Source organism: Balaenoptera acutorostrata, chromosome 5 (assembly GCF_949987535.1).
Source record: "Balaenoptera acutorostrata chromosome 5, mBalAcu1.1, whole genome shotgun sequence".
Lineage (NCBI taxonomy): Eukaryota > Metazoa > Chordata > Mammalia > Artiodactyla > Balaenopteridae > Balaenoptera > Balaenoptera acutorostrata.
This window is the reverse complement of record NC_080068.1, coordinates 71648661-71661139: the sequence shown is the minus strand read 5'-3', so window position 1 is coordinate 71661139 and position 12479 is coordinate 71648661. Positions and strand designations below refer to the sequence as shown.

The following is a 12479-nucleotide window of genomic DNA, read 5'->3' as shown; positions in this document are numbered from 1 at the left end:
ACAAACCACAGAGATGCCTTTTTCATGTCCCAAGGTCTACAGGGGGTCCTCGAGGAAACAGGCAGCCAGGGAATAATATTTGTGCTATTCTGAGGCCATGGGCACAACTTCTGGCCCGTTACTTGCTTGGGAAACCATGGGGGTAAACTCCTGAACCCAGCATTGCCCACCTGTGAGCTGTTTCCTTGGCAACACTGTGGTTTAACCTCGTCAGCTATTCCTGGAGAATGTTCTGTGGGATGCTGTTGACTGAGACAACTCGTCGCTGGGCGTTAAGTAGCTTCTTCACATAAGAACTACTTATGTGAACGCTACGTAAAGAGTGTTCACACAATGCTCCACAGCATGGGGGAGACCACGGTCCCCCAGAGCAGACGAACTCCCGAAGAAAAGCCCTGTGTCTTCCTGGGCTTTCTATGCCCACAAAACCAACAATACAGTGTGGGGCGATACACGGCCTTGCTTTCATGATGGAGACTGTCTTCCTTTTCCCTGGGCTCATGAGTAAATGAGGTTCTAACTCAGATGGTGTCCTGGTCAGAAATTATAAGGGTCAGAAACCCACTCAAATAAACTCAATTGCAGGGTCTACTGTGAAGCTATAACAGACAATCTCTCTGATGCAGGAACCCAAGTCCAACCTGGCCTCCTGAAAGCCATCTGGGAGACAGCTCAGACGCCATGCTCTCCATTTTTCCTGGCTGCTTCCTGAATTCCGCCAGAACTTGGCTTGCTCCTGGGTCTTGTGTGCAGCTGGGACGGCCTTTATGGTGAACATCATCTGACCCTTCTGCTCCAGAGCACACATTTATGTCCAGGGGCAGATTCTTAAGACACAGAAACTGATCGATTGCCCCTAGGCTCAATTTTCCATCCAACTCCAATTAGCTGTGGATACCGTGGGCAGGTCCACTTAGCCCAAACACAGCCCCTGCTGGGGGCTTAAGCTGGACAGGCACCTCAAACATGGCTACCCAGGTGAGGAGGGGGCCTTAGTGATAGAAGGGTCCGGACATTTTTCTCTTCAGTAGGGAATATTTGATCCTCAGGGGAAAAGGAATTGACGGCTGTAAGGTAAAATCCCTAGTCCTAAGAGGGTTGGCTCATATATTACAGAATTAAACATTTCAATTAAAAGACAACTCATAAAATCAACTACACTCTAATAAAAATCAAATTAAAAAAAAGACGACTCATGTTTCTTATAAATATATAACTTTATATATTATATATATTTACAATATGTGCAGCATACAAATATGTTTTAATGTAATACTAATGGCAGTCTTGAAAACAGATGTTTCAAAACAAAAGATGGGTACTTATCCAAGGTGGGTTCCTGATCCATCCGGAACCCATATTCTAGACAATGCCCCAGCCCAGATTTCTGTAGAAGTCACAGGGAAGAGAGGGGTGGATGGAATGTGGCTCGGACACCCTTTCCCCCCCAATTACCCTGGCTTTCCACTGGCACCGGCTAACATGACCCTACATACACCCCTAAAATGGGCAGACCGTGGGGCCTGGGCACAGTGCCTGGCACTTAGTGGGCACTCCAGTACTTGTGGAATGAATAAAAGTGGCTGCTTTTAACCATCATGTCTAAGGCAGCATTTCCATAATCCAGAAGATTCGGTCACAGAGCTACGGCTGGTCTAGAAGCAAATGTTTTAGGTGTTTCCACTTTATAAGTAAAACAATCTACACGTTCAAGTGCTAAATAAATTAATAGTTTGCCACAAAGTGCCATTTCTTCCTCGTGCTTTGGAATCTGGAAGCCATCACATCATCCGGTCACAGCACTTATCTTCCAAAAGTTTCTGTACATTCGACTAGTTCATCTATCGTGCGCAGCAAATCTTCAAAGGAAGGCCTTCCCTCTGGTTTCTACAATTCAAAATCAAGTAGAAGCTGTGGGTTCCAGAATCCATCCCCAAAATGATTTTTCACTGCTCCAACTCAGATAGCATTGCATACCAGAGTAAGGGACTCCTTGCTTCGGGGCCGGAACACACATGCATCTCCAAACAGGTCTAATCGATCCTGCATGTGCTGCTGCTACACTAACCTTTCTGCCACATGGCTTTGGCATCCCATTCAAGAACCTAGCAGAGATCCTAACTGCCTGCAAAATCAAGTCCTGCTAACTCGCAGGGCCCTCTATAACCTGCCCCTCCCCCAGGCCCTTGCTACCCAGTTTTATTTCCCACAGAAACCCTCACATGGGCCCTATGCTCAATCAGAACAATCTCTACCCTTGTATACACACACCAAGTTCATTACCACCACCCTACCTTTGCTCACATTGTCCCCACTCCCCCTAGCACCACTTCTTGGCCAGAAGGCCAATCAATGCTCTTGGGAGGCATTATAGCAAGTGACCAGGGCATGGGCTTTGGAGTCAGACAGGACTCTGCTTCTCTGTAGTTAAGTGGCCTTAGGCAAGCAACAACTTGATATCCTCATCCACAGAGTGGTCATAGTAAAAGTATCCACACTTTTAAGGGTTATTTTGAGAACTAAATTGAAAGCACTTAGCACAGTGCCTAGCACATCATACCTGTGAGCTAATGTTACTGTTATCTTTCAAAAGTCATTTTGGTGTCTAATCTCTTCTATGAGGTGACATTTTAACATGGGGCGAAGGAAAACTTCCAACGACTGAGAGTAAATGACCTGAGGAAGCTGAGGCTTGGAGAAAAAAAACTTCTCTGGTGAAAGAGTAATACTTCGACAACGCTAGAGATCCACTGAAAGAACAGCTACTTCTCTGGGCTTATCCCCAGAGTCCCCAGCTCAGGCGACTGTGGCAGGAGCCCCACTTGGGAAGGGAGCGGCAGCCTGAATTTACTATCTTAATTATTAGTGTTTTCCACTTCTTCACATTTTCTTCCCATTATTCAGACTGAGTTGAGAAGACTGGCTTCCTGCTTAAGAGTTAGAAATCATATAAAACATGCGCTCATTCACTAGGCTATAAAGACCACACAGTTTGAATCGACCAAGCCCAGATCCCTGAATGCTTTAGAGATTGAAGAAAAAAGCACCCGAAAAATGTTATACCTCCTGCCAACATCTCAGCATCACCTCGTACACATATCTGGACGCCAACTTCGGCTGATGGAGTCGGTGGCCGCGAGTAACCATGGTTACCACTTCATAGTTGGTGTTTTTCTCAAAGGGCATTCTGCCTTCAGTGAATATTTCCCACATTAAGACACCTGGAAGAGGAGAAGGATTGCCAAACGATGCACTCAGTTCCTCTTCAGGGCAGAGTTGAGGGGAAATGGAGCATGGCTCTTACCAAATGACCAGATATCTGATTTGCTGCTAAAGCGGCTGTAATTAAACACCTCAGGTGGACACCACTTCACGGGAAATTTAGCACCGGAAGAACTCGTGTACTGATCATCCAGAACATACCTAGAGTAAGACACTGAGTTACGGTCTGTATTTTGTACATGTTCTTTAATTTTTCTCCCCCTTAAAATCAAAAGCACAGTTGACTGAAGTCCAACAGGCATCCGGTGGAAGCTGGCTGTTTGCAGCCGCGCCTCTGCAATTGCCCTCTTCCTCTAAGTGCTTGAGACGGATGCACTGTGACATTCTATCTGCGCTTTCACTTTTCTGTTTTTCTTTTTCATAAGGCATTGGAGGCAGCATACAATAAAAGAGTTTTGCAAACTTTCTTTTTAAGAAGCAGTTCTGTTCTTTAAACAAGAAATTTTACCCAAAGGCCCCACATGTAAAACATCTAAAGCAGAGCTGCTCTAAAGGAAGTGGTGCAAAGCACTTGGAACACATGTGCTTTTGCCCCCATGATTCCACAGAGCACAACTTAAAACTATAGCAAATAAAAAGAGCAAACTGCAAAATGATGTACGCACATGGTGGTGTATATAGGTATATACCATGACGTCCATCCTCTATACACACACACACTCAGAACAATACTATGTAATTTCTCTATGGGAGCATACTTATGTCCTTCTGGAAGGACACACACAAACTGGTAACACTGGTTACCCCTGGGGAGGATCTTAATTGGGGTGCTAAATATGGGTTCTTCAGCCCTTTCTGTAATGTGTTCAGTATGTATTTACAAGAGGAAGGTGTTTAAGTATTATAGGAACATACCAGGTTAATTTCTGCAAGCTCCATGGGAAAATATTCAAATGATTGCACAAACTTCCTTTGCTGTATAGACAAAGATGGTGACAGTGCCACCATGGGCGTCTGTCAGTCAGGGGAGTCTGAACTGAGTGTAGAATGAGTGTTTCAAAGGAGCTGATGCAAAAGTACAGGTTTTTTGAAAGCCAAACATATGAAAATCAAACCTGAAATTGGAGGCCTTGCCTGTTCGATACAGAATATCTTCACAGAAAACAAACAAAGAGCACTGGGTCCTTATTGCCCTGACAGCCAGCAGTTCTGGTCCCATTTCGGACAGCAATGGCTTTCTAACCTCCCTCGGCCCGAGTTTCCTCAGGAGTGAGACCTGGCCTGGCCTGCCTTTATAACCGTTCCTCATGCTGGCCATGGGCTGACCACCCCGACCCCCTTTTGATTCTTGAGCAGGTCAAGCTCATCCCAAATTTCAAGCTTTTGGACTCGGTGTTCTGCCACCTGGAATATTTTATCCTCAGACTTTCACCTAACTGACTACTTCCTGCCTTTTGGGTCTCTTTTCAGATATCCTGGTCTCAAAGAGGCCTTCGAGAGGCACCAGATTTGAAGTCGCTACCGTCACCCCTGCCCCGCGCCATCACTCAGTACCCGCCCGCCCCACCAGCCCCAAGTTATCGCTATCACAGGGGTCGGCAAACTTTTTCTGTAAAAGGCCAGACAAAGAGTGTTTTAGATTTTGCAGGCCTCTGTAGAGTGAAAGCAGCCAGCCAGCACATCTGTGAATGAGTCTGTGTCCTATTAACACTTTATTTATGGACACTGGCTTTTGACTTGCAGATAATTTTCACATGTCATAATATTTTTAAAGTTTTTTTTTTCCCAACCATTAAACAATGTGAACACCGTGGTTGGCTCACGGGCCATACACACATAAGTGTTGGGTCAGATGTGGTCCAGAAGCCGAGGTTTGCAGACCCCTGCTCTGTCACCTCGCTCTGTGCTCTCCCCTCTTAGTGGTTCTCAGGTCTTATGATTCTCTCGCCTCCTGAATTTAAGCTGCACGTGGGCAGGGACTCACATGGGTAATGTCATCCTCTGCAAGGGTTCAATCTCTAGTGTTGTGCCTGGCACAGAGCAGGCACCTAATTTTGTATGGATGGGTGTACAGCTAAATGAATGGATGAAGGAAGGAGGGAAAGAAAGGACAAATGAAATACTTTTTAAAGGACTTTTCTAACACCCTATTAAGATTACAAAAATTTAGAGAATAAAAACATTACCGATTTGCGTATTCTAAAAACTTACCCCGAACACATTTCTATCAAAACAAAAGATTCTAGAAATTTAATCCACACCAGGGAGAAAAGAAAGTAGTGTATTTAACGGGCTATACTACCACCTAGTGGAGAGAATGATTAACAATAATTAACACAATGTATACTGTGTTATTTTAATATATTTTATCTCAGGACATCTAATAGGGTTTCCTTTTTGCTTTATCAATGCAGATTATTTCCATGCTTATCAATTCTATAAGCTAATGTGAATATCAACTAAAACCATATAATGAAGTATTAAGTAATCATAATTTCTCAACAGTTTACCTGAGAAAAAGCCAAAGCTAACAGTAAAAAAAGAAATTCAGCAAAGAAATCTTTCAAAATATAGATAATCTATTTTCTAACCTTATATAAAAAACACTAAGAAGCAGAAAAATCAATCTGTACAAAAATGATGGGGACTTAAAAAAAAATGATGGGTACTTCTAATGTTTTGTTAAAGGAACAAAAGATATTTCAAAATAGCTCTTAAACAGGCATCAGAGGAAGAAGTTGACACAAACTGCAAAGAAAAAGTCAAGTACTTTCAAGGGAAAGGCCACAGTCTTACATTAATTTAATCCAAAATTTATAGAAAATGTTCACATATACTCAGCCTTACCTAGCCATTCCAAAATCAGAAACTTTCACAATTCCTGCCTCATTTACTAGACAATTTCTGGCAGCCTGGAAAACAACATTATAATGGTATATTAGTTGCAAAGTTCCACAATAAAAGTAGAAAAATATAAGTTCTATTTATATTAAATTTAGTGTAACCCAGTCAACATTTGCAGAGGTGGTGTCTCTTACAAATTTTTTTTTTACCCCTATGGAAATGTCTTCAACATTTATATGAAAGAATGGATAGAAAGACAGGTCAAAAGTCTCATGTGCAAAAAGGCATTATTACATAATCTTTGCCAACTGTCATATCTATACAAGGACTAATAGGAGGGTCAATCAGCTTTTTGCCCACCCATTTCTATTCTTATTAAACTATCTGATTTTCTTATTGATAGTGACAACATCTCTTAAAGTCCTTAATTCAGGTTCTTACTAGGCGAGCCTTATAACACACGAGCATCAGAGTGATGGGTGAACAATCTTTTACCCAGTGGCTTTGCTCAATGATTGGTCTTTTCTAACCCAAAGAGTCAAAAGAACAGCCATGTGTAACATAGTTTGCTTTGCCATTTATGACAAATACAATTCTAGATTATTTATACTTTCTTCCCCATTCTTTAAGGTTACAAGGTTCAAGAAAATAGTTTGGAAAAAGACATAGTATTTCTCAGAAGGAAGACATGATGACAATCTTTTTACATGCTATAACCCATAGACTAAGAATGTATTTTTCTTCCTCATGCTTCAGAATTTTATTCTCTGTACACGGAAAATTCCATTTACACAAGGTTATTTCCTGTTGAATGCGTTTTAAGAGTCTCTTTTAAAGTATGAGTTAATACCCGTTCCCTGGATTATCACCGTCTTCCTATAAAGATACCTTATCATGCCTTTACTTTATAGTCACCAGGATTCTTCACCCAGGAGACAGAAGCATCAAAATCTTCCCTTAAGGGATGAGAAAAACCTACCCTAATGATGTCAGTATCATAGGCACAAACATATCAAAATTGCCTTCACCAAGGTGTGGTATGTGTAGAGAGGTGTAACCTGCCATACCCACGTAGACAACAGATTTCCATCAGTTTTAAAAGTCAAAAAAGAGGAAGGTGTTAAATTCACAAGTTTCAATATGACAAAGAGATGTTCTTTATCATCACTGAGCATAATAATAATAATAACTAATGTTACACATATCACATCTTCTATTTTGCAAAGTCCTTTGCCCCAATCATAAAATGTGATCTTTAAAAGTTTTGTGAAAGAAAAGCCCAGGACTGGATGGCTTCACTGGTGAATTCTACCAAACATTTAAAGAAGAGTTAACACCAATCCTAAGTGCTCAAACTCTTCCAAAAAATTTTAAAAGGTTCACTTCCAATCTCATTTTATAAGGTCAACATTACCCTAACTCCAAAGCAAGATAAGGACACAAAAAGAAAATAAAAATACAGGCCAATATGGCTGATGAACATAGATGAAAAAATCCTCAACAAAATATTAGCAAACAGAATTCAACAGCACATTAAAAGGATCATACGCCATGATCCAGTGGTGTTTATCCCTGGGATACAAGGATGGTTTGACATAGGCAAATCAAAAACGTGATACACCACACTAACAGAAGGAAGGATAAAAATCACATGATCATCTCAACAGATACAGAAAAAGCATCTGACAAAATTCAAAATCCTTTCATTTCATGATTAAAAACTCTCAACAAGTTAGGTATAGAAGGAATGTACCTCAACATAATAAAAGTCATATATTACAAGCCCACAGCTAACAACATACTCAATGGTGAAAAGCTAAAAGCTTTTCCTCCAAGATCAGGAACAAGACAAGGATGCCCACTCTTGTCCCTTCTATTGAACATAGTACTGAAAGTCCTAGCCAGAGCAACTAGGTGAGAAAAAGAAATAAAAGGCATCCAAATTGGAATAGAAAAGTAAGATTGTCTCTGTTTGCAGATGACATGATCTCATATATAGAAAACTCTAAAGACTCCACTAAAAAACTGTTAGAAGTAATAAAAGAACTCAGTAAAGTTGCAGGATACAAACTAAACATAGAAAAATCAGTTTTGTTTCTATACGCTAACAATGAACTGAGAGAAATTAAGAAAGCAAGTGAATTTCAATAGCATCAAAAACATTAACATAATGTAGGTAAATTTTACCAAGCAGGTGAAAGATCTGTACACTGAAAACTGTGAGACACTGATGAAAGAAACTGAAGAAGACACAAATAAATGGCAAGATATCCTGTGTTCACAGAGTGGAAGAATTAATACTGTTAAAATGTCCCTACTACCCAAAATGATCTACACATTTAATGCAACCCTATCAAAATTCCACTACATTTTTCAGAGAAATATAAAAAACAATCTAAATTTCATACAAAACTACAAAAGACCTTGAATAGCCAAAACAATCTTGAAAATGAATAAAGCTGGAGGCATCACATTTCCTGATTTTGAACTAGATTACAGAAATACAGTAATCAAAACTGTATGGTACTGGCACAGAAACAGAGACATAGACCAATGGAACAGAACAGAGAATCCAGAAATAAACCCATGTATATATGGTCAACTAATCTTTAACATGGGCACCAAGAACACACAATGGGGAAAGGACAGTCTCTTCCATAAATGGTGCTGAGAAATTCAAATATCCATAGGCAAAATAATGAAATTGGACCCTACTCTTACACCATACACAAAATTAACTTGAAATTGATTAAAGACTTAAATGTAACACCTGAAAATACACAACTCCTAGAAGAAAACATAGGGGAAAAGCTCTTTGACATGGTCTTGGCAATGATTTTTTGGATCTGACACCAAAGCACAGGCAACAAAAGCAAAAATAAATAACTAGGGCTATACCAAAGTAAAAAGTTTTTTTCACAGCAAAGGAAACAATCAACAAAACAAAAAGGCAAACTACAGAATGGGAAAAAAATCTTGTAAAACATGTATCTGATAAAGGGTTAATATCTAAAATATATAAGGAACTCATTCAACTCAACAGCAAAAAAGCAAATATTTGATTGAAAAATGAGCAGAGGACTGAATATACATTTTATCAAAAAAGACACACAAGGGAATTCCCTGGCGGTCCAGTGGTTAGTACTCCACACTTCCACTGCAGGGGGCACAGGTTCAATCCTACTTGGGGAACTAAGATCCTGCATGCCGTGTGGCAAGACCAAAAAAAAAAAGACATGCAAATGGCCAATAGGTATGTGGAAAGGGGCTCAACACCACTAATCATCAGGGAAATGCAAATCAAAACCACAATGAGATATCACCTCACACCTGTCAGAACGACTACCAACAAAAACACGAGATGACAACAGCTGGAAAAAAAGAAAAGGTGGAGAGCAGAAGCAAGAAGAACTACAATCCTGTAACCTGTGGAACAAAAACCACATTCACAGAAAGATAGACAAGATGAAAAGGCAGAGGGCTATGTACCAGATGAAGGAATAAGATAAAACCCCAGAAAAACAACTAAATGAAGTGGAGATAGGCAACCTTCCAGAAAAAGAATTCAGAATAATGATAGTGAAGATGATCCAGGACCTCGGAAAAACAATGGAAGAAAAGATCGATAAGATGCAAGAAATGTTTAACAAAGACCTAGAAGAATTAAAGAACAAACAAACAGAGATGAACAATACAATAACTGAAATGAAAGCTATACTAGAAGGAATCAATAGCAGAATAACTGAGGCAGAAGAACGGATAAGTGACCTGGAAGACAGAATGGTGGAATTCACTGCTGCGGAACAGAATAAAGAAAAAAGAATGAAAAAAAATGAAGACAGCCTAAGAGACCTCTGAGACAACATTAAATGCAACAACATTTGCATTATAGGGGTCCCAGAAGGAGAAGAGAGAGACAAAGGACCAGAGAAAATATTTGAAGAGATTATAGTTGAAAACTTCCCTAACATGGGAAAGGAAATAGCCACCCAAGTCCAGGAAGCGCAGAGAGGCCCATACAGGATAAACCCAAGGAGAAACATGCCGAGGCACATAGTAATCAAATTGGCAAAAATTAAAGACAAAGAAAAATTATTGAAAGCAGCAAGGGAAAAACGACAAATAACATACACAGGAACTCCCACAAAGTTAACAGCTGATTTCTCAGCAGAAACTCTACAAGCCAAAAGGGAGTGGCATGATATACTTAAAGTGATGAAAGGGAAGAACCTACAACCAAGATTACTCTACCCGGCAAGGATCTCATTCAGATTCGATGGAGAAATCAAAAGCTTTACAGACAAGCAAAAGCTAAGAGAATTCAGCACCACCAAACCAGCTCTACAACAAATGCTAAAGGAACTTCTCTAAGTGGGAAACACAAGAGAAGAAAAGGACCTACAAAAGCAAACCCAAAACAATTAAGAAAATGGTCATAGGAACATACATATCGATAACCACCTTAAACGTGAATGGATTAAATGCTCCAAACAAAAGACACAGGCTTGCTGAATGGATACAAAAACAAGACTCACCCATATGCTGTCTAAAAGAGACCCACTTCAGACCTAGGGACACATACAGACTGAAAGTGAGGGGATGGAAAAAGATATTCCATGCAAATGGAAATCAAAATAAAGCTGGAGTAGCAATCCTCATATCAGATAAAATAGACTATAAAATAAAGAATGTTATAAGAGAAAAGGAAGGACACTACATAATGATCAAGGGGTCAATCCAAGAAGATATAACAATTATAAATATATATGTACCCAATGTAGGAGCACCTCAATACATAACGCAACTGCTAACAGCTATAAAAGAGGAAATCGACAGTAACACAGTAATAGTGGGGGACTTTAACACCTCACTTACACCAATGGACAGATCATCCAAAATGAAAATAAATAAGGAAAAGGAAGCTTTAAATGACACAATAGACCAGAGAGATTAAACTGATATTTATAGGACATTCCATCCAAAAACAGCAAAATACACTTTCTTCTCAAGTGCACACAGAACATTCTCCAGGATAGATCACGTCTTGGGTCACAAATCAAGCCTCAGTAAATTTAAGAAAGTTGAAATCATATCAAGCATCTCTTCTGACCACAATGCTATGAGATTAGAAATGAATTACAGGGAAAAAATGTAAAAAACACAAACACATGGAGGTTAAACAATACATTACTAAATAACCAAGAGATCACTGAAGAAATCAAAGAGGAAATCCAAAACTACCTAGAGACAAATGACAATGAAAACACAACGATCCAAACCCTATGGGATGCAGCAAAAGAGTTCTAGGAGGGAAGTTTATAGCTATACAAGCCTACCTCAAGAAACAAGAAAAATCTCAAATAAACAATCTAACCTTACACCTAAAGGAACTAGAGAAAGAAGAACAAACAAAACCCAAAGTTAGCAGAAGGAAAGAAATCATAAAGATCAGAGCAGAAATAAATGAAATAGAAACAAAGAAAACAATAGCAACGATCAATAAAACTAAAAGCTGGTTCTTTGAGAAGATAAACAAAATTGATAAACCATTAGCCAGACTCATCAAGAAAAAGAGGGAGAGGACTCAAATCAATAAAATTAGAAATGAAAAAGAAGTTACAACAGACACCGCAGAAATACAAAGCATCCTAAGAGACTACTACAAGCAACTCTATGCCAATAAAATAGACAACCTGGAAGAAATGGACAAATTCTTAGAAAGGTATAACCTTCCAAGACTGAACCAGGAAGAAATAGAACTATGAACAGACCAATCACAAGTAATGAAATTGAAACTGTGATTAAAAATCTTCCAACAAACAAAAGTCCATGACTAGATGGCTTCACAGGTGAATTCTATCAAACATTTAGAGAAGAGCTAACACCTATCTTTCTCAAACTCTTCCAAAAAACTGCAGAGGAAGGAATACTCCCAAACTCATTCTATGAGGCCACCATCACCCTAATACCAAAACCAGACAAAGATACTACAAAAAAAGAAAATTACAGATCAATATCACTGATGAATATGGATGCAAAAATCCTCAACAAAATACTAGCAAACAGAATCCAGCAACACTTTAAAAGGATCATACACCATGATCAAGTGGGATTTACCCCAGGGATGCAAGGATTCTTCAATATATGCAAATCAATCCATGTGATACACCATATTAACAAACTGAAGAATAAAAACCATATGATTATCTCAAGAGATGCAGAAAAAGCTTTTCACAAAATTCAACACCCATTTATGATAAAAACTCTCCAGAAAGTGGGCGTAGAGGGAACCTACCTCAACATAATAAAGGCCATATATGACAAACCCACAGCAAACATCATTCTCAATGGTGAAAATCTGAAAGCATTTCCTCTAAGATCAGGAACAAGACAAGGATGTCCACTCTCGCCAC

The 12479-nt window shown here is 39.5% G+C and overlaps 1 protein-coding gene across 3 annotated transcripts in view; it reads right to left on the bottom strand.

Annotated features, from left to right (window-relative positions):
• Positions 1–1267: 1267 nt before the first annotated feature.
• Positions 1268–12479, bottom strand: part of TEC (tec protein tyrosine kinase) — a 143917-nt gene continuing 132705 nt past the window's right edge. For all 3 annotated transcript variants that reach the window (XM_057547443.1, XM_007180765.2, XM_057547444.1), the window contains exons 15-18: positions 6070–6134; positions 3305–3423; positions 3064–3221; positions 1268–1887 (exon numbers count right to left, since the gene is read on the bottom strand). In XM_057547443.1, coding sequence (XP_057403426.1) covers positions 1804–1887; positions 3064–3221; positions 3305–3423; positions 6070–6134 — 426 coding nt within the window. In that variant the 3' untranslated portion in view covers positions 1268–1803. The remainder of the gene's footprint in view (positions 1888–3063; positions 3222–3304; positions 3424–6069; positions 6135–12479) is intronic.